We start from the raw sequence: 27,425 nt of genomic DNA, 5'->3' as shown, positions 1-27,425 counted from the left end.
TAAATAACAGGAACCAGAATTACTATTGTTCTACCAAACACTTAAAAAAAATTAGCTTATAATCCATGCTATACACACTTCATTCCACAAGAGCCAGAGAACATGGAACAGTAGGCTGGTAGAAAACAAGATAAAAACCACCTCAATTACTTAAAGGGAGATAACTGAAAGAATGGAAGAGCCAGCCCAGCCCAGCCCAGCCCAGGAAAGGGGCTGGGGGCAAAGGCCTTCCCTTCACTCAGCGAGTACTATGGGACTTCCTGGATGGGAAGGCAGTGGAGCCACAATTCCTATTTATTCTTACATTTTTAAGCTTTGATATTCTTCTTTTTAAATTTTCTGAAACAAACAAGAATTTTTGCTATAATAGTTTCAGATATAATCATTAGCTCTTAAAACTCAAGAAAAAGGCAAATTTCTTACAATTTCAAACCCAGTAATAAGAAAAAAATGCTAATATTTAAAATTTTCAAAATTAATGACAACTCTTTCCCTTTTAATACTTACTCAGTATGAGAAAGTTTTATTTCTTCCCTTTGTCTTGCAGAATAATTTAGGTTACCACCTAAAATGCAAATAAACATAGAATCTTTTGATTCCAAGTATTCTAAAATTCAATCATATACACATATAAATATTCACATACATATAATTTAAGTAATAGAAAAAGCATGAAAGATGAGAAAACAGAATTCTTTCTTATGTGATAATAGTCGCTCCTTACCTTGGCTTTCTTTTTTTTTTTTTTGGTGGTGGTACTGGGGTTCCTGGAAGCCCTTCTACCTCCGGGCTACACTCCCAGACCTATTTTATACTTTTTTTGGAAACAGGGTCTCCTAAGCCAGCGCGGCTGGCTTCAAACCTGCACGATCATCCTGTCTCCACCTCCCAAGCACGGGGATTCCAAGCGTGCGCCACCACACCCGGCTTTAGCTTTCTATTTTTAAATTTGGAGTTATGTATTGCTTCAACTGTTTATTGATTAGAATATTTTATCAATATTCAGTAATGGTACAAATTAAGAGAAATTAAAGGAAATTACCTAAAATTATCTAAGTAACATATGTATTGCATTCTGCTAAGTATATAAGACCCTATAGGCATAAGGGCCACATCAAAATTTTATAGAGATTTTCAACATAGACTAATGCATATACTACTGCATATTAGTAAAAAAAAAAAAAAAAAAAAAAAAAAAAAAAATCCAAGCTTGTAATCCCAGTTCTTGGGTTCGCGGCCAGCCTCAGCTATTTTCTGAAGCCCTCCACAACTTAGAGAGACCCTGTTTCAAAATAAAAGAATAAAACTGGTCTGGAGGTGTAGCTTAGAGGTAGAATACCCCTGGGTTCAATACCCAGTATCACACACAAAAAAAAAAAATCTTTGATTTCTAAATCTAAACCCAAAACTCTCACCTTAAAAAGCAAACTATAACTACAAATTTGCATATTTCTCATTTATTAAAAAAATAAGATATTAACACATGAAGGCTTTAAGTTATTGCACATACTTTGTTACATTCATATAATAACATTTAAGATTTTATTACAACATATAAACTGATCTGGCTAGAAGACAAAAACCCATGACCGCAATTTTAATAACTGTGAAGTCTCAGAATACATAATTACATATTACATGTGAGCATATAACACAGTAAGTACTAAATAATTAAATGTGTTTCTATCGCTACAGAAAGACACTATTACATGAACTGAAACACTGGTGCTCCAAGTGCAGATGACCCAGGAGCCCCACAAGAGGATTCACTGGACTTGGAGAAGAAAATAGAACTTCTTACCTCGGGCACGATTCACCAAATAAAGAAAGACCACAGAGGAAAGTGACACTGGGGATAAAAAAAAAGGGGAGCCTTTAAAAATATGTATTTATTCTCAATGATTTCTATGTAATCACGATCACAAATACACAATCAAACATTTATTGTCATTTAAAAGTAAAAATACCAGTCACATTATTTTGTTTTCCGGGACTAAAAGAAAGTTACACAGCATTCCCTCCACAAGAAATGGCCACTACGCAGCCACAGACCGACAGCAAGGCTAGAAAGACAAGCTTTTCTTTTTGGTGGTACTGGGGATGGAACCCAGGGGCCTTCTACCTCCAGGCTACACTCCCAGACCTATTTTGTATTTTATTTGGAAACAGGGTCTCTTAAGCCAGTGGAGGCTGGCTTCGAACCTGCGTGACCCTCCTGTCTCAGCCTCCCAAGAGCAGGGATTATAAGCGTGCACTACCACGCCCGTCCAAAGAGTAGCATTTTTAAACCCCCACAGGAAAAGGGCCAACCCCAGGCCATCCCCAAGCCTCTTTTCCCTCCATGTGTAAGCACTGGTCCTTCCTAGCACCTCCCCAGAGCTCCTGCCAGCCCTAGACTGCTTAACATCCTACAGAATTTCAACAGAAGTAGTCGTTGGGGATTTAAAGTCTAAAAATATCATGTTCATTTTACAAATAAAATAATCAAATACTGAAATGTAGTCATCAGACTCCTACAAGCCCACAGCCAGTAAAGATCTCAAAGTCAGGCCTTCACTTCTCCTTTAAATTAATATGATAAAAGAAGCCAGGCGTGGTGGCGCACACTTATAATCCCAGCATTTAGGAGGCTGAGCCAGGAGGATCACAGTTCTTGGACAGACTCAGCTACTTAGTGAGGCCCTTTGCAACTCAGTAAGACCGTTTCAAAATAAAGAATAAAAAAATAGGGCTGGGGGTGTAGCTCGGAAGTAGAATGCCCCTGATATGACAAAAAAAGACATTTTAAAATGGCATACTGTTTGGTTTGAGAACCAAATATATGTTAAAATTAGGTTGCATGTTGCAATGTTAAAAACAGAAAATACTTCTTGGCCGAATATTATAAATTCTTAAATGACCTACTTTCATTAACAACAAATGTTTTTAAAATTGGACATACTTATTTCTAAAATTATGTGATAATAAAATGAATTCAAGGCTTCTCATAAGCAAATATCTACAAATACCACACTTGGAGTATAGATAGTCTTAGCTGGATACAGTGGCACACACCTGTCATCCCAATACCTGGGAGGTAGAGACAGCAGAATCACAGGTTTGAGGTTAGCCTCAGCAACCTAGCAAGACTCTGTTTAAAAATATTTTAGCTCAGAGGTAGAGTGCCCCTGGATTTAATTCCCAGTACCAAAACCAAAAAATTTTAAATATAGTCTTTACTCCCTTCTTATGTAAACAAAGTTTGCTAAATCATTACTATGGCTTGTCATTTTAGTCATGTGTCAGTAGTGTAAAAGACATCTTGGTAGGTTTTAGAGAAATATATCTTCAGATAAATACAATTCATATGTATGGTAAAGACTGGAAAAATTATTATTAAAGTTTTTCAGCCGGTAGTGGTGGTGCACACTTGTAATCCCAGCATCTGGAAGACTGAGACAGGAGGATTGCAGTTCGCCGACAGCCTCAGCTACTTAGTGAGGCCCTGTTTCAAAATAAAAAATTGAAAATAGGACTGGGGGTGTGGCTTGGAGGTAGAGTGCCCCTGGGTTCCACCCCCAGAACTGCAAATAAAAAAAACGTTTTTCAACAGTTTCCTAATGCTTCCTATTTTAACCAGTGAGCCATTACAAATTAAACATTAAATAACAGACTAAAACTAAAAGCAATTCACAACTGCCTACTGAATAAACCATGAATATTCACACCTAAATCTCACATATTAACACTAGGGACACAGCTAGGACCTTACAAACTCTCCAACATCAAAGGGAGAAATATTTTTTAAACTATGAATATTTTAAACAGAATATAAGAATGATTCCACTGCCAACTTTATAGAATCTCCTGAAAACTACTGTGAATCTTTAGGGGGCTGACCAAACAGAAACCAGCTGTGAAAATTCTAGTATGCATACACCAACTAAGAATTAGGCAAATCTGAGTGATACATATTAGGGATTTGGTTTTGGAAGGGAAAAAAGAACAGTAACAATGAAACCTGCAGGCAAAAATGAGCAAGTTTTGCTATATATTAAAAGGAACTACAAAGCCAGGAATGGCGGTGCAACAGTTTGTGGACAGCCTCAACTACTTTGTGAGGCCCTTTGCAACTCAGTGAGACCTGGTTTCAAAATAATAAAAAATAGGGCTGGGGTACAGCTCGGAGGTTGAATGCTCCTGGGTTCCACCCTTAGTAGCGCAATAAATAAATAAATAAATAAATAAATAAATAAATAAATAAATGGAACCGCATGCTGCCACATGGCATACTCACAAGAAACACAGGCAATGAAGAAAACTTCTAGAAACAAATAGCCCCGAGTATCCAGTATCATGCCAGCAATGATGGAAACAACCGCCAAGCCGAGATTCTGAATGGACTGCATGCTATGGTTAAAGAAATACAAAGGCACATTTCATTTTCAAAAGTCTTCACACACAGACTAACACTTCATTATTACTATTAGCACCTGTAAAGCATGTATTATTTCAACCTGGGGCAACTTAGGAGGACCTCACTTTCTCTCCCCTATTTCTGGTACAAAGCCATCTGCTCAAAGGTAAGGGAGCTGCCCCTGAGCAGGCAGCACTCAGCCCTTCCATCCTCCTTGCAGCAGGAGGGAGAAAGGGCGGCGTGAATGGAGCCAGCCTGGTGGCTGCCTCTGCCTCCTGGGCAGGAATGTACTCAGGTTCTCACGTGAGGCCCTCAGATAGCAGGCAAGATGGCAGGATCAGCAACTCCCCTTCACAGGTCAGCTCACTCCTGCCTCCTGCTGGAGGCCTGGAGCACCTGCTGCCACAACAGTATCATAAACAGGGTAACTGACCTCTCCAGTTCTCGCCAGCTTTAGAGTTCCCACAGAAGCCGGAAGACGACTTGATTCAGAAATCCTGGGGTTATGTGATAATGAAACTGATTCACTGAGTGAAAAACTATACTTACAAGCCATATGCAGTTCCCAGCTGATGTTCAGGAACTACAAATGCCACCATTGGCCACAATGCACAAGCCAGTAATGAGTAAGAGAGTCCCAGCAGACACTGCAAACAGATGGAGAGACAGTCCTCTATCAGCCAAAAAACTTGCATGACACAATATACAACTATTCAGGCAAATCCTACTTTGACTAATCTGAAACTCACTCAAAATACACAAAGAAGTCCTGACAGCTCCCCACCGCCACCTACATCCCTCCAGTGACTAAATAGGTGCCACCTCCACCTTTTTCACTTATCATCCTAGGATGTGCACACAGAACCGGCTGGCACCCGGGATGCAGTCAAGGACCCCAAGAGAAAATAAAGCCAGTGTGAAAACAGTTCAGAGCCAGGCATGGTGGGACATGCTAGTAATTCCAGTTCTTGAGAGGTTAAGATAGGAGGATCATAGGTTTAAAGCCAGCCTCAGCAACTTAGCGAGACCGTATTTCAAAATTAAAAAAATAAAATAGGGTTGGGAATATAGCTCAGAGGTATAACACTCCTGGGTTCAATCCATACTACATATTTATTAGGGACTGCAAAATAAGAGACCAGGGCAACACCAACAGGGCACTACCTTGACTCTGGGGTCATCAACCCTCAACTCAAGCAGAGCTGAGACCCACCAACCCCAGCCACTGTCACTAGGCATCACTTAATGTTGAATTCTTCCCAAATAAGAAAAAGAACTTTATGGTTTAAATTTAATTAAGTATTATCTGTACCCATCAGACAGGCAAACATTAAAATAAGGCTTTTATTCTTCACACTGGCAAGGAAAACAGACAGCCTGTACATTACTGGTGAAGGTGTAAAAGTGTAAACGGACAGCAAGATACTAGAGACGCTTCAAGAGCATCTGTCAAGAGGCTAACTGCACAAAGCTTCTGCTAGTATTTCTGCTCCTATGAACCTGAGCAGTCCCTGCAGGAATCCTTCTACAGAAATTCTCAAAAGTGAATAAAGGTCATTTTACAATCAGATAAGAAATGCAGCACGCTGTGGTCTAAAAATGACACTGTGAAAAAGAGCAACAAAACCCCTGATGAATTTATGATTATTTTTCACCTACCAACAATGAAAGACAGACTGGATACTGGGTGTTAGATATAGAATGTCCCCTCAAAAGCTCCTGTATTAATACTCAGAGTTGATATAATTAAGTCATGGGTTTGTAGTCTCAGTGGACAGGCCCATCGTAACCTATGCTGGTGGGGTGGGGCCAGAGAAGGTGGGTCGCTGGAACGTGGCCGTGGGGACACGCCTGGGTCTCTGAATCTCACTGCTTCTTTGCTTTCGTTGCTTCTGGCCTCCATGAAGTGAAAGCAGAGCCTTTTGCTCACTCCCTGCTTCCCACTGCCATGCCCTGAGCTCCAAACCCAGCCTAACATGGACTGAAACTCTGACATCGGCAATAAAAGAAAATTACTGTGAGTGAATAAATCCCCCTTCTTCTAAGTTGTATAGTCAGTTGTTTTGTATTATAGCAGTGCGAACACTGACCAAGACACTGGGCTAATGAATTCTTTGCCACTTTAGATGATGTTCAGAAAAAAAAGTAGTAAGCATTTTAGCCTTTATAAGGCTATTCTATTTCAAATTCCACTTCCGTTTTGAGATTACTCTATAAAATAATCTCAATGAAATGAAAGAAACCTATGAGGAAATTATACTTTAAAGAATAATTATTTTGCAAGAACTGAAGACATCATTCCCCACTGTCACAGGCACGCCACCTGGGCTCATGAGCCTCCTGACTGGACCTGGACTCTTCACAGAAGCCCAACCCCCAGGCACCGTTACCATAGCAATCCAAGGGTTCCACATCGTAAAGGCCAGCATCATGTGAGACACGAGGGTGGTGGCTACCGCACACAGAACCCAGAAGATGTTCCTCCCTGTTTTATCCACCATGAGCCCAAATATGGGGGACATGGGAGCTGATATGACATATACGATGCTGCCCAAAGAACAACACGACTGTCAGTAAAAGGCAACACGGCTGAAGATAAACATCAGAAAGCCCCTAAAATAAGCACATGCTAATCATTTAACTTGGCATTCTTCTAACATGGCCATCAGAAAATAGAACAAAAAGAGCACACTGCGTGTGGTGGTCCACGTCTATAAAGCTAGTACTTGGGAGGCTGAGACAGGAGGATCGCAAGGTTCGCAGTCAGCCTCAACTACTTAGCGAAGGCCTTTGCAACTTAGTGAGACCCTGTTTCAAAATAAAGAATAAAATATAGGGCTATGGGTATAACTCAGAGGTAAAATGTCCCTGGGTCCAATCCCCAGTACCACACACACACACACAAAGAGCAATCTAAAACTTCTTTGGTTTTCCATCAATACAAAGATGGCCATCGAGGACCAAACCCACAATGGGGTCTTAGTTTTACACTGGTGATGTTAGGTTGCATTCATCATTTTTGCCTCTTATAACATTTGGTTATAAAGATCCATGCCTCGCATACAGTAAGAGCTTACAGAATTAAGAAAATACCTGTTAATTGCACTTGCTACCTGGGAAGAAAATCCAAATTTTTCTGTAAAGAAAACCCTAAAATTAAAAAAAAAGAAAAATAAGTACATTAAAGAAAACTACTGTTTTTTAAAAATAAAGACAAAAACTCAACTTTAATAAACTTTTCTTTTTCAATATGGTTTTCTTACCTTAATTTTCAAGCAGTCTACTAAAACTTAAACATTTATATAAATACTTCACTGTAAAAAATGATGCCTATTTTTCCACTTTTACATATACAGTAAGCAGTACAAATTTTCAGAAACCCAAATATACTGCTACAATGAATTAAGGCTGCTTCTTTTCCTTAAAGCCGTACTGGATAGGCTCTTTGCTAAATAATGAATATGGTTCATGTCTCAAATTATATTAAAACAAAGTGTGAGTTTAAAAGTGACAGATTCCTACAGACACATTCACACCCCCACATTACTGTTTAGGCAGCTGCCAATGAAAAAGAGAGAGAAGTAGAAGATAAAGAGTAAGTATGGCAGAATTACAGTCTCAGCAAATGGAGACACACCAGTCATAGCACACTAATACATGGTCTTCATGCTCATAAGAGGCCTCCTAACCAAGAAATAGAGGAGAAACAAAAAAGAACAGGAGCCCAAAATAATGTATCAAAACGGGCATCATGAATCAAAAGCTGTTATAAGGTATTTCTTCAAAAGAATAATGAAAATATCAAATCGATACTAAATCTTACACTAAGAAAATCCTTTGTATCCATCCAGGATATAAAACAATTTCTCCATGAATATAAATAAACTATAATAGAAAAGATCAAGATGTACTGCGAAAATCACTGTATCTGTATGGCTGAGGTCTCATTAAAATTTAACCAAGAAAAAATGGAATCCTAGAGAATACTCACTTCCCAAGTCCAATAAAAGGGAACACCGCAACATAATAGCAGACACAGATGATGAAGATCAGCCATAGGGGTAAGGAGAAGTCCTTTATATCAGTCAATTTAATAACTTCACCTTTAAGAAGAAAGGGGAGAGAGAGACTGTCAGCATAAGTTTCAATATCTAGAGAGTCTTCATCTATAGTCAAGATCTTTTTAATCGTGTGATTCACCTTTGCAATTCAGTTTTAAAAATCCTTTTCTAGGCCAGGTGTGTTGCACTCTTGTAATCCCAGCATTTGGGAGGCTGAGACCAGAGGATCTTGGTTCGCGGACAGCCTCAGCTACTTAGTGAGGCCCTCCTCCGCAAATTAGTGAGACCCTGTTTCAAAATAAAGAATAAAAAATAGGACAGGGGGCATAGCTCGGAGGCAGAGTGTCCCTGGGTTCCATCCCCAGACCCGCAAAAAAAAAAATCCTTTTCTAGAAAACTACACAAATTATCATCTCTGGGATCACTTACAAAGAACTAAGAAAAAGCAAAACCTGAGGCTGGCACCTACTTCCTCCTCCCCCCTTCTGGGAATAATAACTTTTGAAAATCCACAAATTATAACTGGGAATGTAAATTCTGCCAAAATGTTTAATGGAAAAATACATATTCAAAAAGTAAAAATAGCCGGGCATGGTGGCGCACGCTTGTAACCCCCGTGCTTGGGAGGCAGAGACAGGAGGATCGCGCAGGTTCGAAGCCAGCCGCGCGTGCTGGCTTAGGAGACCCTGTTTCCAAATAAAAATGTAAAAATAGGTCTGGGAGTGTAGCCCGGAGGTAGAAGGGCTTCCAGGAACCCCAGTACCACCAAAAAAAAAAAAGTAAAAATAGATTTTAAAATAAAAAATAAAAATATTTAGTTACACTGGGTTTTCAACACTACACGGGGCACTAATTTCATTGTCTTCAAAAATCCACAAATCCAAAGATGAAACAAGAGGAAATAAATTTAAAAATAAAAAATAAAATGAAAATATTTAGTTCTACTGGGTTTTCAGCATGCACTGGGCACTAATTTCATTGTCTTTTAAAAAGCCATAAATCCCCAAAGCCCCACTTTTTTCATTTAGGTTTACCTGTTTTTCCTTGTTCTTTATGAAGAATTCTCTCAGCTCTCTGATCCAAGTAGGCAAGGACCAATGCACTGATTAGTGAGAGAATACACGTTACACCCCCTACATAATAAAAATAAAAAGAGATTTTTAAAGAGAAGTAGACTGGAGTTCCAGAAAGGCAGCACATTAAATAAGCAGCAGAAAGAGCACCTGAAAGGGAAGCTCAAAATCAGGAGAGCCCTCGGTTATCACATGTAATACCACAGGAGGAAGCACAGTGGTAGAGCCTCAACACACAAGTTTGGAGGCTAGAAGGAAAAGACACCGGCAAAAAAAAAAAAAAAAAAAAAATCAACAACCAGCAAACTAGTCTAGTCTTATAAAGCACGATACAGACTGGGGCAAGCTGATGACCAGCGGGCAAATTAGTCCTCATTTAATTCTGCCTAAACACCAATGGCTGACAGATGAGGGAGGAGCTGCTCATCCTCCTTCCCATGCTCCTTCTCAGGTCGGTTCCCTGGTCTCTGGTGCCCGCAGGCAGTGCTCCTGAAGCTCAGCTCTCTCAGGCTCTCCTTCGTGGGAGTTCAGCATTTCTACGAATGCTGACCTCATAGCATCAAAACACATCAATACAAAGAGTGCATTAAGTTTTACTTCAAGAATTTTAGAAAAAAGCTTAGTAAAATAAATGGATCTTTTTTATTTTTTGGCAATACTGGTTTGTTTGTTTTTTTTGGCAATACTGGGGATTAAACCAAAGGGCATTCCACCTCTGAAGCTATACCCCAGCCCTATGTTTTATTCTTTAGTTTGAAAAAGGGTCTAAGTTGCAGATGGCCTCAACAAAGTAGAAAAGGCCGGCTGCGAACCTGTGATCCTCCTGTCTCAGCCTCCTAAGTACTAGGATTACAAGCGTGCGTCACCACACCCAGCGTATCTTTAGTATCTTTAATTTTTAACCTTTAATTGGCTGACACAGGTTGGCCTAGTCGAGTAGCAGTTAAAGTGACAGTCAGTAAATAGAGATTCAACTGCTGGCACTAGCAGCTGATTAGTCCTGGACACAAAGCTCTCTGGGCTTCAGTTCCCCATAGGCAAAACAAGAGGCTTCGCCGAGATGATGGCACAGGTCTTTTCTGGCTCTAAAAGCCTATAATTCTCCACTATGGAGAAATGAGATGGAATGCTGAAGAGCATCCAGAGTAAGAAAGGAGCTTTCATCACAGCTAAGAGCTTGAGAGGAGGGCCTGGAACGTCTTTAGATACCTTTGCCTGTTAGGATTACCTCTCCACTGTCCTCTTTTTATCAGGCTACAAGTACCAAGGAAGTATAAGGAATAAAAATATGCAAACCTTGGGCACAAGACTTCTACCCTACCCACCCACAGGTCTCTTGAGCACTGCAAGCAGGCGTGTACGCACTATGGCGCTCGCAGGAAAAGCACAGGTAAATCCAAAGAACTTCATATACTTCTCCTGTTCCACCAGCAGCCAGCACAATGATGCCTTGGCTAAGAAAACTTAGGGGTGAGAGTGACTTATGCAGCTTTGGTCAAAGACTCACAATCTTACAAAAGGGAAACAGATATAGACGATATAGATGATTAGTTTTCTCATTCAAGATGACTGAACTAGGTAGACCCAGCACTAGAACTTGGGGCTGTGCCTCCCAGCTCAGCAGATATTCAACCATAGCCTATCAGGTTTGTCTCCCATGAAATTCAAGCTCTCTAGGCATAATGACTGAATTTGATTAAAAGAAAACAACTGTTCCTGCTATAAACTTATTACATGAATAAATCTTGACTGCTCTCAGTTTTTACATACACAATCTCTTTGAATTAATGATACAAATGAGAACATTGGAAGAGACAAGGAAGAAGAGCCTCCATTTAAGAAAGTGAGAACTCAAATACAAGCAGGGCACATGACTGGCTAGTTCTAGGCAGGTCCAAGAAATAGCAAACAGCAGAGCAAAAGCATAGCCAAAGCCGCCTGACACTGACCCTGGTGTCCTTTCCTCTGGCCACGAGACCTCCTAAGACATGCGTTCAGAACACCAAGAAGAGATAAGCTGTGGGATGGCAAGATTCACTCACCAATCATGAATGTGACCCCGAGGGTCATGTGGCCAGCAGAACCCAGGGACGCTTCAATCTTAGAATACAGCCATCCCATGAGGTTCATGTTCACCGTACTGCCCTAAAGAAGAAAAGTCAATGGAATTGCCAGTTATTTAAACTTCTGCCTTGTTTAAATTAAAAGAAGAAAACCTGATGAACTTAGAGAAATAAGTATAATTAGCATCCAGATTATACAGGAGGTAAGCTTTTTAAAATTAAAAACTGTAAGAAGCCAGGCATGGGTGTATAGCCATAGCACCCTTATCATGCCCAATCTCGTCTGATCAGGGTCAGGCCTGGTTAGCACTTGGATGGGAGAAAGGCAAGTATGGTGATATATGCCTGTAATCCCAGTACTTGGAAGGCTGAGACAGGAGGATTGCAGGTTTAACACCAGTCTCAGCAACTAACGGAGCCTCTCAGTAACCTAAGGAGACCCCTTTGAAAAATAATAAATAAACCAGGCGTGGTGGCGCATGCTTGTAATCCCAGCATTCAGTAGGCAGAGACCAGAGGACCACAGTTCACAGACAGCCTCAGCTACTTAGTGAGGCCCTTTGCAACTCAGTGAGACCCTGTTTCAAAAAATAAAAAATAGGGCTGGGGGCGTAGTTTGGAGGTACAATGCCCCTGGGTTCTATCCCCAGTACTGCAAACAATAAATAAATAAAAATTAAAAAATATAAGGACTGGGGTGTATCTTAGAGACTGAATGCCCTGGGGTTTAATCCTCAGTGCCACCAAAGGGGGGGGGGGGGGACTCTAAGGAAAAACTAATTAAGATAAAGCTATGAATAGTTACTACACACACACATACATCAATTTATTAGAAAATACTAGTATTCAAAAATATTGAAAGCTATATTCAAAATATGACTTCCTAGAAGCCAAAGCAAAAATGAAATAAAAGTTATAAAATCCATAGAGTTCCTAAAAAAATCCTAGTAGCTCAGAAAAAGCATACATTTGTGGTACTGAAACCTAAAAATATATTCTTCCTTTGAATGAACAATAAAAATTAGAGTAGATAATATCCTCATCTATTTATTCATTCAGTAATTATTAAGCTCCTATTACAGGTCAATTATTGTTTCAGAACTTAATAATGACAGAAAAATAACTAATCTTCATGAAGCTTACATTTTAATGGGGTTCAAAATGTAGTATATTAAATAGAGACATGGGCTTAAAGAAATAAATAAAGCAGGGAAGAAGAATGTAAGATTGGGAAAGAGACCTCAGGGAGAACATGGCCTTGGGGAGTGCAGGGACCCCTGGGAACAGCAGCCCGGGAAGGCCGGCGACAGGCACAGGCGAAGAAGCCTGCCTGGCATAGGCGAGGAAGGGGAAGGCGGGCAGAGGCTGCAGGGTGCTGAGTGAGGGGGGTGAGGAGACGCGGTCCCAGGAGAGAAGAGGTGGAGGGGTGCTTTAGATGATAGGCCCCTGGCTTTTCCTCATGTGAGTTGGGAAGTCACTGGGGCCACTGGGTCTTGAGCAGACAAGGGCAGGCTCCACGTGTGTGCTGAGGGACTCGGTCTGGCTGCAGATGCAAAACAAACAGGCTGAGGAGGCCGGAGCATGGAAGCAGTCAGGGAAGGCCACAGTGACCCAGAGCACAACAACAAGGGTCTGAGACCTGGGAGACAGGCAGTGGGCACGGTGAGGCTCAGTCAGAAAATGAACTGTATCTTGATGGTACAACTAGCAGGATCTGCTAACAAAATATAGGTTGCTGTGGGGAGACAGAAAGGTGGAGGTCAAGCCAGGTTCAATGGTACACACTGGGAATCCTAGTACTTGTGAGGCTGAGACAGGAGGATTGCAGATTTGAGGACAGACTCAAGTTCTTAGTAAGACGCTCAGCAATTTAGCAGTAACATTTCAAAATTTTTTTTAATTATAAATAAAAAGGGCTGGAGGTGTAGCTTAGAGGTAGAAGGCCCTGGGTTCACCCCCTAGTAACACAGAAAGAAGAAAGATGGAGCTCAGGATGGCACCCTAGTTTTGCCCAAGTAACTAGGAAAAAGAGCTGCCTTTTATTGAGATGAGCAAATGATGGCAGGGGCTGACCTGAGGAGGGTGGACAGGACGTCCAGCTCGGGGCAGGGGAGGTACAGCCTGATATGCCTCAGAGACACCCACATAGAGATGCTAAGGAGGCAGGTGCCTACATGGGCTCAGGAGAAGGCCTGGACAAGTGGAATAAACTCAAGAGCCAGGCCACGCTATTTAAAACTGCAAAACTAAAGCCAGGCGTGGTGGCGCAGGCTGAGACTGGAGTATCGTGGTTCGCGGACAGCCTCAGCTACTTAGGCCCTCTGCAACTTAGTGAGACCATTTCAGAATAAAGAATAAAAAATAGGCCAGGGGTGTAGCTCAGTGGTTGAATGGCCCTGGGTTCCATCCCCAGACCCGCAAATAAATAATAAATAAAATAAATAAATCTACAAAACTACACAAGATCACCATGGCTATGCATGTTGGAAGAGAGGGTGTATAAAGACCAAGCCCAAAGAAGTGGGGAATGCCTGCAATCCCAGTACTTGGGGGACTACGAGAGGAGGATGGCAGGTTCAAGGACAGCCTCAGCAACTTAAGTGAGGTTCTCAGCAACCTAATGAGGCCCTATTTCAAAATAAAAAAAGGGCTGGGAATGTGCAGGTATTGGAACACTGCTTTGGTACTAATTTCAAAAATGTAAAAAGTCGTCAGGGCCTAGGTGCTGCCAGGCACTCAGGCAGTGAGGGGCGGCAGCTCTTACAATGCAGAGTTCCCCTCTCTTTGCCCTTCATTCTAATGATTAACCTATGTGGTAAAAGCCTTAGAATCAGTCCAAGTCTTTAGCCCTAAAACTATATAGAGGCAATCAGTGCCTCTGTTCACCTCTCCTCTGACCTGGCCTGGGTGTAGGGAAGGTAAACTCTGTGTGCTGCTTCAAAGCACCCATAGTTGATGAGCAACCACTACTGCCCAATACAATAGAGGCAAAGGCCAGGGAGATTCTTGACCCCTGCACTTAGTAATGCACTGTCCAGGGACAAAGAGGCACCATCTGGCTAAGAAATAAGTTACTAGCCCATCGCCTTGGTAACGCTGATAGGAAAAATACTAATACAAAACCTATTTAAAGGCTGGGGTCCTGAAAAAGGGTCAGAGTTCATTTTCAGGCTCTCCAGCAGGCGTGCCAGCATGCTGCTTTTCCTTCTCTTTTCTATTTCCTACTGATTTTGTAATAAAGATTTGTTAAAGCTGCACCGAAATGCCTATTAGTTTTAATTTTTCTATTCAACAAACTTAGTTGAGTAAGAAAAAGAACCCTGAGCACCATTTAAACTGTAAAGGGGTAGAGTTTGGTGGTAGAATGCCTCTGGGTTCAAGCCCCAGGGCCATAAAAGAGGAAGAGCAAGGAGGAGGCAGAAATGCGAGAGAGATCACCTTGGCCTCGTGTCCTCGTGCTCAGGGAAAGAAACCACACAGAAAGGCCGTGTTAAGTGCTACTGATAGGTCAGACACTAATGAAGACTTCGAAATGATCCTGACCTTGACAATATTCTCACAACAAATATAATCACAAATCTGATGTGGCTATTTCTCACAAAATGCTAGCCAGGGGCACTGCTGAACTGGGAAATAAGGCAAATGACGATCTACTGGACATTTTCTCCAATATCATGGTAAGTTAAGGCTTCTCAAAGACAGGAATGCTACCTTATCAATCCTAAAATATCTAACATATACTGGCTTAGCAAATAATAAGTACTTGTTGAAATAACAAGCTTAAAAATAAAAAATTACAAAGGAAAATCAAAAAAGAATGCTTGACCTCCAACCCCAAGCTCAAACAAATAAAAGTAAGAGTCCACTGCCTGAAGGAGCTGTACAGTAACAGTCCCAGTGTCTCCACCCAGACACACTCAGTGTTCAGGCAACAGGAGAGCCACAGCAAGATGAACCAGCACCACTGTGATCATTTCAGAGAATGCTGGGAACAGGAGAACAACCAGGAGACTGAATCATTATCATGCCGGCAACTCGGGGATGGAATGGTTCTCCAACTTTTAGATCATTACACTCTTGCATCCCATAACACCTTATCTCAACACACAAGCCAAGTCAAGCAGGCCTGGCTGAAGCAGGGTGGCGGCCTGGGGCCGGGCTTACTCAGCCTCCTACAGCTCCCCGCCGCTCCTCTGCCTCACCCTGCACCTGGCAGCCAGGATTCCCTCCTAGGAACCCGAGCTCCAAAGAACGCAGCATGGTAACTCAGGTACAACGACAACACAAAAAGGTGGTCATAAGTGACCACCACAGAGACACCAAGAGTGAGCCTTGCTCAACTGGTCTCACTTCCTTCTTGGAGAAGTTGCTCAACCACCAGATCCCTGGACATGTCCTGACTTGTGCAAGACACAAAGCAGAACCTCTCAGAATGTCCTCATGGAAAAATTCAAAAAACATGAGAAACTAAGCTAGTTCAAAGAACTATGAATTTAAACTCTTTAGGTGTTTCCTATCCATAATAAAATTACTTTTTTTAAGTAATAACAGCACATACTATCAAAGCTACATGAAAAAGAATCCTCTCCTGACCCACAGACAGGGATGTAAACATCTCTGGAAGTATAATGTGGAGATATTTAAATGGTGCTCAGGAATCCTAACACCCTGATGCAACCACTCCATTCCCAGACACCTCCTCTAAAGAAACAAAAAGAAGCAAAGTTTCACAGCAAAAATGTCAGCAGATGGCACCATTATATCACTAAAGATTAGGGGGCTGCCGGGCGTGGTGGCGCACGCTTGTAATCCCCGCGCTTGGGAGGCAGAGACAGGAGGATCGCGCAGGTTCGAAGCCAGCCACGCGCGCTGGCTTAGGAGACCCTGTTTCCAAAATGAAAATGTAAAAATAGGTCTGGGAGTGTAGCCCAGAGGTAGAAGGGCTTCCAGGAACCCCAGTACCACCAAAAAAAAAAAAAAAGAAAGAAAAAAAAGATTAGGGGGAAAACCCAGCATGTTCAAAACACAGAAAGTCATGAAAAAAAATTTGAAGTTCTTAAAGCAGGTGGTTGCACACCCCTGTAATCCTAGTACCTGGAAGGCTGAGACAGGATGATCTCTTGGGGCCAGCATGCAGTAACTTAGCAAGACCCTGTTTCAAATTTAAAAAGGAGGCTGAGGGTGCTTCTGGGTTCAATACCCAGTCCCCCCCCCCCACACACACACACACATATACAAAAAAAAACTTTTTTGGGGGGTAGTACTGGCGTTCCTGGTAAACCCTTCTACCTCCGGGCTATACTCCCAGACCTATTTTTATACTTTTTTTTAAATTTAGAAACAGGGTCTCTTAAGCCAGCGCGGCTGGCTTTGAACCTGCACAATCCTCCTGTCTCTGCCTCCCAAGCACGGGGATTACAAGTGTGCGCCACCACACCTGGCCCCAAAAAAACTTTTATACTAGACTTTCTAAGAATATGTATGTTACATTTTCATACCATCAGTCTTTGAATACTTGATTTTTACTGGCAAGGATTTTTTTCATGCTCTATTCATCGGACTTTATGAGAAAAAAAAAAAACTAGTAAGGTCTGAGACTGCCAAAATACCCCACAGGAAGCATTAGTAAAAGCACAATGTTCCCCTGGGTATGCTCCATCAAATCAAATGTAAAACACGATCATTTCCAGGTTCCAGACACCAGCGTACAGACTAAGTGGTAAGCTAAGATGCGTCACACCACAGAGAGGTAGCTGGGACCCACATCACACAGCCTAGACAACCACAGGAAAGGAACACCGCTGACACAGAACATCAGCGTGGTCCTCAAGTGATCAAGTGTCACTGCAGAGCGGAGGAGTACACGTTAACTCCAGAGGGCAAAGGGGGCAGTCCGCCCGAGCCACCTGCAAAGGGAGGCTTCATCTCTATGAGTCTCTACTGAGCCTCGTGAGAGCAGGTGGGCTGCCCACCACAGAGAAAGCCTCCATCCCTAGAAATGTAAAGCAGACCCTGGCCAGCCAGAGGTGGACAGACACTTCACTGCAGGGATGCCAAAAATGGGCTAGAAATTAGAAAACAAAAGATTCCTCCTACACTCAGTCTATAAGCTAATGAATGTTCATTTTGTCATTTTAGACAGTTCACTATCTAAAATAAGGTTAGAAATACCTTTTAATGTATACCTGGTTCCAGAGAAATGTATAAAACTCAGCACCTAATTTTCCATCTTAAGAAACCACCCTTGGAGGTTTCTGCGGGAAGATGGCGACCGAGAAAAGCGGGGCTTAAGAGCCCCGCTAACAACCAATCTCTATTACCACAAAACCAGCGCCTTTCATAGCCAGAAAACACCATCACCAGAAAAACAAAAAAAAACCACAAGGCTCCAGAGAGAAAGTGGACTGAGAACAGAGCTCAGGGCCACAGAGGAGACACACACGCCTGAGGACGCGGCAGCAGCGCCATACTGCCGGCGGCAGCGGCGAACTCAACGGACGGCTACAGCAAGCCGAGGTGAGCCACTGCGGAACAGCCAGGCGGGATTTCTCCACGCAGAGAGCGTCTAAAGCTTCCAGTGGCCGAGCTCAGCACACGCTGCAGGGATTCAGAGTGGAAATCAAAACCAGAGAAGAAAAAATACGCCAGCCTCACGGCAGAGGGCGTGGCAGAGGCGCCATATTGCCACGGGTGGCGGCAGCAGCAGTGAATTCACCGAGTCCAGTACAGCTACATCTGCGTACTCAAGAACAGTGAGTCAAATTGCGGGCCACAGAGGAGAAATCCCAATACTGTACCTCCTGGGACTTGACCCAGTGAGGGAGTGGTGGTAGCAGAGATATCACACCATAGGAGAACTTGCAACCTGGCACCCCCCATAGTTTAAAGCAGCCTCTATCGACTCCCTGGGTCAGAGACTCTGTGATACAACCCAGTAAAGGAGTAGTGGGGTCTGAGATAATACAGACTCGAGATCCAGAGCACCTTAAGTGAAGCCATAGTGACCCAAGGGAAGAACCCAGAGAAGGCACAAACCTCCGAAATCATGGGAAAGAGGAATAACACTGGAGTAATGAATGCGCACAACCCCACAACATCAGAACCCGATAAAACAGAAAATCAGAGATTTCTAGAAGATCAAATCAGGAAAATAACTGTAGAAATAATAGAGGTGCTTCGAAAAGAACTCAGAGAGAGCCAAAAAGAGATAAAGGATGCAATTAATGAAGTAAAGGCCTCAATTCAAAGCACAAACAACCGATTAGAACACATGGAGAACAGAATCTCGCTCTTAGAAGATGAGCAATCCAAAAATGAACGCATAGTTTCTAATCTAGAAAAAAATATCCAACAGCAGGAATCTGACATGGAAGAAATATGAGCCTATCTTAAGAGAGCTAACCTAAGAATAATTGGAATAGAGGAGGGAAAAGAAAGTGAAACCAAAGGGATCAACAATCTCTTCAAGGAAGTAATAGCAGAAAATTTTCCAAATATAGAGCAAGAGGTTGATACACAGGTCCAGGAAACTTATAGAACTCCCTTTAGACAGGATCTGAGAAGAGGATCCCCACGCCACATAATTGTCAAAATGACCAATGTGGAAGCCAAGCAGAGAATCTTAAAGGCAACAAAAGCAAAGGGCCAAGTGACATTCAGAGGCAAACCAATTAGAATCACTCCAGACTTCCCAAACCAAGTCATGAGAGCCAGAAGGGCTTGGAGTAACATATTCCAAACTCTGAAAGAAAACAACTTCCAGCCAAAAATTTCCTATCCAGCAAAACTTTCTATCAAATTAGATGGAGAAATAAGAAGCTTCCATGACAAACAGAAACTGAAGGAATTTATGTCTTCAAAACCAGCGCTAGAGAAAATACTCAAAGAGATTAACTACAAAGAAGAAATAGGTAACACTCACCAGAACCAGAGAAACAAGATTTTCCATCCAACAGACAACTAAGACTGGTTATCTGTGGAGATTCATTATTTTTGTTAGTCTTTACCTATCTCTAAATTGTATTGTTTGCCTTTATTGTTGTTAATTTTTAGGATTTCTAGTTGGAATATTAATATACCTTCAGATATAGCATTTGGAAATATTTTATCCAATTCTATTAGTAACTTTTAACTCTGTTTACATTGTCTTTGGATATACAATATTTTTATTTTTTATTTTTTAGGGAGTTTGTATATTCTTCTGTTGCCTGTGCCATTGAAATCATAACCAAGAAATCACTGCCAATTTCAATGTTGTGAGGTTTTATGACCCAGATTTTCTCCTAAAAGTTTATAGTCTTAAGATTTATATTTAGGTCTTTTATCTATTTTGAATTAATACTTTTATATGGGATTAGGTAAGGGTCCAATTTTATTCTTTTCCATGTAATTATTATGTTTCAACAATATTTAGTTAAAATATTATTATTTCCACCACCAAATGTTCGTGGAAACCTTGTCAAAAATAACTTGACAATATAGGGAAGAATTTAGCTCTAGGCTTTTATTTAACTCCAATGGTTTATATATCTGCCTTTAGAATAGTACTACACTGTTTCAATTATTGTAGCTTTATATGGTTTGAAATCAGAAAATATACATCTTCTAGCTTTGTTCTTTTTCAAGATCGTTGTGGGTACCTAGAGTCCATATTCCATATTAGGATAGTTTTTTTTTCTGAAAAATAAATATATAAATATATGATAGTTTCATCTAAAAAATAGAAAAAATAGATTCTCTGGTAAGAAAGAAAGCAAAAAGAAATATTGAAATGTTATCTTTAAGTCATCAAAAGCTTGGTTTCAGACAAATGAAACTGTTAAGTGAGATTATCATTTTTAATTTTTGATAAATTGCTATAATACTAGATGTCAACCACTAAGCCAAGCATGGGAGGGAGGGATAGGGAGAGAATGGGGTGGGGATCAGGTGGGGGCTGACTGGGCGATGTGTGCATGTATGTCTACAAAAGTTTGTATCCCACTATGATGTATGAATACAGTGCACCAATAAAATAAAATTAAAATACAAAAAAAAAAAAAAAAGAAACCACCCTAAGATTGTTGTTGCTCCCTACTGGGCCTTGTGAGGCATGCCCTCATACTTACAATCCTAGCCATGCTAAGCTGCAGTCCAAACACCAGGTTCAATTCTTTGCCTTTAAACCAGCTCACGGCATATGTATTCTGGGCAACTGCCAAGGACTCCCCACCAATCCTAAAAACAGGGAAAGGAAAAGTCACAGCTTTTAAAGAAACACCACAGTTAGCAATAGCGACACTTCTATCAAGAGGTGGGTCTCTGTCCTCTCCCCCTGAATCTCAGTGTGTGATGGAAGTGTCGCTGTGTGTGCCCAGCACCCCAGCCAGGTCATTTCATCCCAACACAAACTCTCAGAGCCGCCGTATGAGGAGGCACCACCCGAGTCATGAGGAAGCAAGCCGCACAGAGGCCATGAGTAAGCGTGCCAGGCGGCAGCCCCACTCTTGGCAGTGTGCCGGCCCAAGTGCCATGAGACACGTGAGGCAACAGGCTTCCAATGACTCAGCTTCCAGAAATCTTGGCAGCTGAGGCTCCAGACACCAGATCAGACAGCTCTGTATGTGGTCCAATCCAAGCATCATGAAATGGTTTACACTGCTGTGTGTTGGAGTCATTTTATATGCTGTATGAATAACTATGACGGGCAAGAGAGGGAGCCTGGGTTACTAATCATCCTCTACCCTATACAACGTCAACGTGGGGGAGTGGTGCACACTTGTAAACACAAACGTTCACACTTCTCAGGCCCCCACACACAGATCTCCACTGTCAACCCCCGACGTCCACCTTGCGTTTTCGTCACTGTGCTGCTGCCTGCATTTAACTTTCCCTCAGTTAGGTCCCACATATTTAGCATTGCTACCTGCAAACTTCCAGTTAGGAACTTCACTTCCTCCACAATCTAAGAATGAGTATTCTTCACCATTCTATAACGGTTCTAAAAGCTTCTTTCTCTAGGAATCCACAACCCACACTTCTGCATTGGCCCAACTCATCCATGAGGCCATTACTGACCACGTTTTAGTCTCTGAGTCTTTTTCATGCTTTTATATACGTTTTGTTTTTCCTCTCTCTGAGCACTTTTGGAAGTATGTCGTATATGTCTACATGTCTCTGGTGCTTGTGAAAAGCTTAAATACTTTGTTTTTAGAATAAAGACTAAAAAGAGTCTGTCATCTGTTACACTCAAGGCAGGCAGCCCACAGCCGGACTCAGATGGACTTAGTGAACAGTGAGACTCACAAAGAGCAGCCGGCCAGTACTGGCACCGTGCCCTCTCAAGACTCCAGCTCAGGGGCAAACAGGCCTGCTCACCACCCCTAAGGGAGAGGGAGATGCCCATGAATGGCCCAGCTAGAAACTGAAGGTCTGTGCTTTTCTGAGTGAGGCTTAAGTCAGTCTCCAATACAACTAAACATGCAAAAAGCCCAGGAGAAATATCATTTCTGGAGAAGAATTTGCTATCCAAACCCTACAGTGAACAAAATTACTGTGTATTTTAAAGAAAAATTAAGAAACAGTTGTATATGTATAGTAGATAGATTTCAAGTACTTGAAGTAATTCCTCAGAAGAGATTTTATATATATACATGCATGCGCACACACATATATTTATGTATGTGTTTTGTTTTTAATCCTTACTAAAGGGCTAGGGGTGTAACTGTTAAATTATGTGCCTACCATGTGTAAGGCCCAAGTTCAATCCCCAGTACCTGCCCCCCACAAAAAATCCCTAACATACCAAGATAAATAAAATCATGTGGAACTTACCCAAACACAAACCTTCCAAATTCCATCAGCCAAAAAGCATTAAATATTGCACCCAGAGCAAAAACAACCTATAATGTTTAATATTGAACAGTTTAATACTAAATCAAAGTAAATTCAAGTTACTCAAGATAAACAATAACTTACGATTTCAAAGTTTAATTATATTATACCACATATGCATGTATGTGCCCTGCTTAATTAAGTATGGCATTCATTAAACATACCTTTGCCAAGGAAATTAATTACAAAAAAATTCAAGTCACTACTAAATAATATATATTTTGGCTTCCCTTACCTGTCCAATGCAAACGAAGGAGCTAAAAATAATTGTGCCCCATCTGTTTGAGAAAGAGAGAAAGGGGAAACATCTTAGTTGCTTCTTACATTACTATCAGTGACCACAAAGTCCTTTGCTAATCATTCATTCTCATTTTCTTTGTCCACTCTGCATTCCCTCCAAGGAAAGGAAAGGAAATGCTCAATTGCCTCCGAAGTCAGCAACTTTCCCTGGCTGAATGGAAATTTACAGACGTCTACATTGCTGAGAAGATTCCAGAAGCTTCTTTAATGGCATGTATTAGTTTACACTGTTATCTCTTAAAACTTAATAAGTAATCTTCAAGAAGTTCCCAGGGTAAAGACTATTTAAAAACAGAAACTCTTTATAAAATTTCTATTAAGAGTCTCAGATTGATTCCAAGGAAATCCACAGTAAGTAATTTTAAGTGGTTATAATTTCCATACCTAAAAACTACTTTTAAAAGGGTAAATATTAAACCATGTTAATACAAGTCCAATTCTACAATCTGAGTAACAATCAATGTCCCCCAGAGTAATAAAATGATGTTATTAGAGGAGTCCTTAAAGGTCACCTGAGCAAAATGCATTTCTGAAACCTAAACCCCTCTTAAGAGCCTCACGAAATGGCCATACCATGTGCTTCTGAGTATTCTATAGGACAAAGCACTCACTATCATCCCGAGACAATTGACATCAGCCCCTGTCACCCTAATCAGGCTCTGCATCACACACTAAGGGCATCTGCTCCTCTGGAGTACTCAAGCTAATTCTACCACTTGACACTAACTAAAATATATATTTAGCTCTTCTTTTATACTCCTCTCAAAAACTCTAAAAGCAGCCCTCATGTCGAAGCATTTAAGAGTTTCTTCAACTGTTACCCATCAGACATGGTTTGAATACGCTTCATCATCTTCATCCCCACCTTCCAAACGTATTCTCAGTGAACCTCTAAGTGTCCACTAACAACACACACAACCATAGGATGAAAAGTGACAAAGCTTAGTGCTCTTCCTTCCTCAGCATCTAATACAAGCGGTCCACAAAAAAGTTGATGGCCACAGAAAGGCAGAAGTAGAAAATCTCAGCTGAGGGAAGTACATACTACCTATGGGCCAACTACTGTACACCCATTTCCCACTTACCCCTCATGACCTGCCTGCAAGGTAGGAATTATTACCCACATTTTAGCAATGAGAAAATTGAAGCTCACAAATTACTTAGAACAGTTACAAAGTTGAACAAGTGACAACAAAGGGACTCAGCCCCTGGTTTGTCTCAAGTATCAGCATAATTTAACTCCAGAACTGAGCTGCCTTATTCCATTAGTAGGATTTACTAGTCCTGACCTTAACTGATGTATCAACTGAGCTTCAAAAACTGACTCCAGAGATATAAAAATCATTTTTAAAAACTCATGCAGATATTCAGTCAATACACAGGTTCATTCAGTTCTTTCTAGAAACACCTTCACTTAGACCTGCATTTTCCTAATAAGAAGGCGAGATTTAGCAATAGGTGAGAATTTTTATTTTCGAGCTTACCGTATTCCAAATACTCGGTCTATCAAAAAGCCACCCAAGAAACACAAAACTACATTGGGCCAAGAATACCAGGCATACAGCAGCATGAATTTTGTGGTATTCACCTGCATGTCCTAAATGGAAAGAAAACAGAACTATTTTTTTCCAAACACACTTAGTAGCAAATTAAAATATGACAATCTGAAATATAGTTACATTTTTCTGTTTCTTAACCATCTGTTAATCAATTCCTTGAAAATCCCATTAAAGTTACAGCTCCTGCCCCAGAAAACGTCACACCTGGGAACTTCTTGCCATTTAAGGGGCTTCATGGATGCCAGGATCAGACACACTGCTATGAGGACTCCCTCAGTCGGCTTTTATCTCCAATATTCTTATTCCCTCATTATTGCTTGCATTGAAAACTCCTCTCAAACAGAAAAAAACTTAGCCCATAAATATCCACCCTAACCTCTCCAGCTCCAATACCTGCCAACTCCTAGGCACTTTCTCTTTCATATAGAAGACAACCAATCTATTCATTTTCCTCATTTGCTCAGTGGTGTGTGTGTGTGTGTGTGTGTGCCCGCACGCATGTGTATTTCAAAACCAGACTAAGAATATTAATATGCACAAAACACATATATAAAAATAACAAAAACATTTAAGAAAGCAAAACCTAGCCGGGTGTGGTCATGCACACTTATAATCCCAGTACTTGGGAGACTGAGACAGGAGAATCTCAAGTTCACAGAGATTCTAATGCTACTTAGTGAGGCCCTCTGCAACTTAGTGAGATCCTGTTTCCAAATAAAAAAATAAAAAATAGGGCTGGTGATATAGTTCAGAGATAAACTGCCCCTGGGTTCAAGTCTCAGTACCACAAAAAAAAAAAAAAAAGCAAAACAATCCCACATCATTTGTCATTCAGATGATTAAGCAATAGAAGAGGAAAGTCAAACAAAAACTAATATTTGGGGCGATACTACAGAAATAGCACATAATTACTTATCTAGGTATGAAATAATGTCACGTCACAAGTGCTATAAAGTAATTCATTGTGGCAATTCATCTCAAGTTAAGAATACTCCTTGGGTTTGGGGATTTGGTGTCTACAGATGTCACAGCGGACTCAGTGCCTGGTTCACATTGGCCACCTGAGTGCCAAAGCCTGAGCATGCCGCTCTCCAAAGCAAAAAAACACAAAGATGAACGATTAACTTACCTGCTTAACCTGAGTCTGAAGGGCAGCAGGATTGTCATAGCAAAAATAGCTGCCTAGAGAAGGAAAGAGCAAGTAAATACAAGTAGTAATAGTGTCCACATAAAGTTCCAAATTGCAATTACTACTCAGAGATGATTTTAAGTGTCTATACAATGGGCTCAAGGGCTGACATTATGGAAATATTTTTGGATCACTTTCTTATTATCAGTATTTTCTAAGTTGTAGAAAAAAAAAATTCCACAATTCTGTAGTGTGCATGTAGAACAAAAACTGGGAGCCTGAATTAAAAAGACAACAATCACTTGGTTTTTCACTTTACTTTCATCCTTCTTCACTGATTTAGTTTTATTAAAAGCTTTATGAAACAGACTTGTTTTCCTTGAAGCTATCGACAAACACTAAAAATTTTACAACCATCCTCAGCAGTTTCCTAACATTTGCTGAGGCCAGCACTTATCTTGAGAGCAGAATGATACTGACCTATTCTAACTAAACCAGTATTTGAAATAAATTCTGATTCTACAAACAAAATACCTAAGATCAAATAGTTTCATGAATACACTGCTAGGAATGGAGAAAAATAAAGCTTTAAGTTCTAAAGAATCAAATTAAAATTTAAAGTCTCCTATGGGATTAGAAAGAGAAATAGGAAGAGATTTGATATTCAAGCATTGGGATTTAATGCTAGAATAACTGACAGTCTTTGGTAAGCCAAGATAATATTACCTCCATTTGTCCACTAACTCTACAAATATACAAAACTACCAATTCAAAGGAACAAAAATTGCCATTAGAAAAGTATGAATCTGGCTTCTGAAACGTAGGCATACAAATAAGTCTGCTTGAGTAAGGAAAATTTTTTATAGAATTCTGTTGTTGGTGGTTTTTTGTTACTAAACCTTCAGAATTCTGGTTTCTACTTTAATCGCTTATAAGTGATTCAATGCCATATTTTTATTTTTTTACTTATTTTTGTGTACTGGGGATTGAACCCTGAGGAATTCTACCTTCGCGCTACAACCCCAGCCCAATTTTATTTCTTACTTAGAAACAGGGTCTCACTAGGTTGATGAGTCTAACTACTTGCTTCAAACCTGTGATCCCCCTGTCTCAGTCTCCCAAGTACTGGGATTACGGGCGTGAGCCCCCATACCCAGCTCAATGCCATGTTTTAATCCCATGGATGGGCATCATCTTTCAAGAAAAAGGGGGAGAAAGAGGAGTAAACGGTTACAAAGAAACCAAAGCATCCTTGGTGCCTGCTAAAACAAAATTCCTACATTACAATCTTTCTAAATCTGATTACACAGGTTCCAGCTAGCCTCCTGAAAGACAAGTTCTTCCATACCAAGCTAGTATCAACATTAAAACGTTGCTGACAATTTGAAACTGTAGCACTGGAAGGAACATTTTAAAATTATTTCAAGAAAGTTTTTTTCAGAGTCCTCTGATTTCGTAAGAGAAGCCAACCACCACCGCGAGCCTACCTAGAGTCCCACCCAGGGTGTCTGGCAGGGCAGACGACGAAAACACACCCCCTCCTGAAATTATCTGCAAAACACATCTTTCCAGGTGGATGAGAAATCAAGCCTGTCTGGGAAACCATTCATTTTTGTAAGGGGGATACTGGAGTTTGGGGGAACGGGGATGGTAGGTGCAGTCTGAACATCAAGGACACTGAGGATCTGAGGACGCCCATTATCTCGGTCTGGGGCACGGGGGACCCTCGCAGCTCAGCCCACCGGGCTCCGGCGCCTCGAGCCAGCAGCCCACAGGCCCGGGAGGCGTGGGCCGCAGAAGCCGGGAGGCCCGGGGCACCCGCCCGCCGCTCACCGAAGCCGAGCAGGCACATCAGCAGCAGCACCACCAGCCGGTGCGCCAGGTGGCCGGGATCGCAGAGAGCCGGCAGCGGCCGGGGGGCGTCCGGGCCGCCGCCCAGCAGCGCCCGCGCCTCCTCGTCTTCCTCCTCCAT

At 41.4% G+C, this 27,425-nt stretch overlaps 1 protein-coding gene across 2 annotated transcripts; it reads right to left on the bottom strand.

Annotated features, from left to right (window-relative positions):
• Window positions 1-503: 503 nt before the first annotated feature.
• MFSD1 (major facilitator superfamily domain containing 1) lies at window positions 504-27,425 on the bottom strand (the record flags this gene model as incomplete). 2 transcript variants are annotated; one of them, XM_080696326.1, is made up of 15 exons in its annotated part: window positions 504-565; window positions 1,802-1,849; window positions 4,277-4,389; window positions 4,946-5,043; window positions 6,787-6,943; window positions 7,490-7,546; window positions 8,388-8,499; window positions 9,492-9,590; window positions 11,573-11,675; window positions 20,701-20,809; window positions 22,406-22,473; window positions 22,701-22,743; window positions 24,250-24,362; window positions 25,454-25,506; window positions 27,287-27,425. In XM_080696326.1, the coding sequence occupies 15 exons, from the start codon at window positions 27,423-27,425 to the stop codon at window positions 504-506; spliced, it is 1,374 nt and encodes a 457-aa protein (XP_080552452.1). The 2 variants fall into 2 exon arrangements, with proteins under 2 accessions (XP_080552452.1, XP_080552453.1); XM_080696327.1 differs by lacking the exon at window positions 24,250-24,362 and having other exon boundaries at window positions 25,454-25,502.

Source organism: Muscardinus avellanarius, assembly GCF_963383645.1.
Source record: "Muscardinus avellanarius genome assembly, chromosome: 5".
In the NCBI taxonomy this organism is placed as follows: Eukaryota; Metazoa; Chordata; class Mammalia; order Rodentia; family Gliridae; genus Muscardinus; species Muscardinus avellanarius.
The sequence above is the reverse complement of the archived record's forward strand: the minus strand, read 5'-3'. Positions and strand labels throughout refer to the sequence as shown.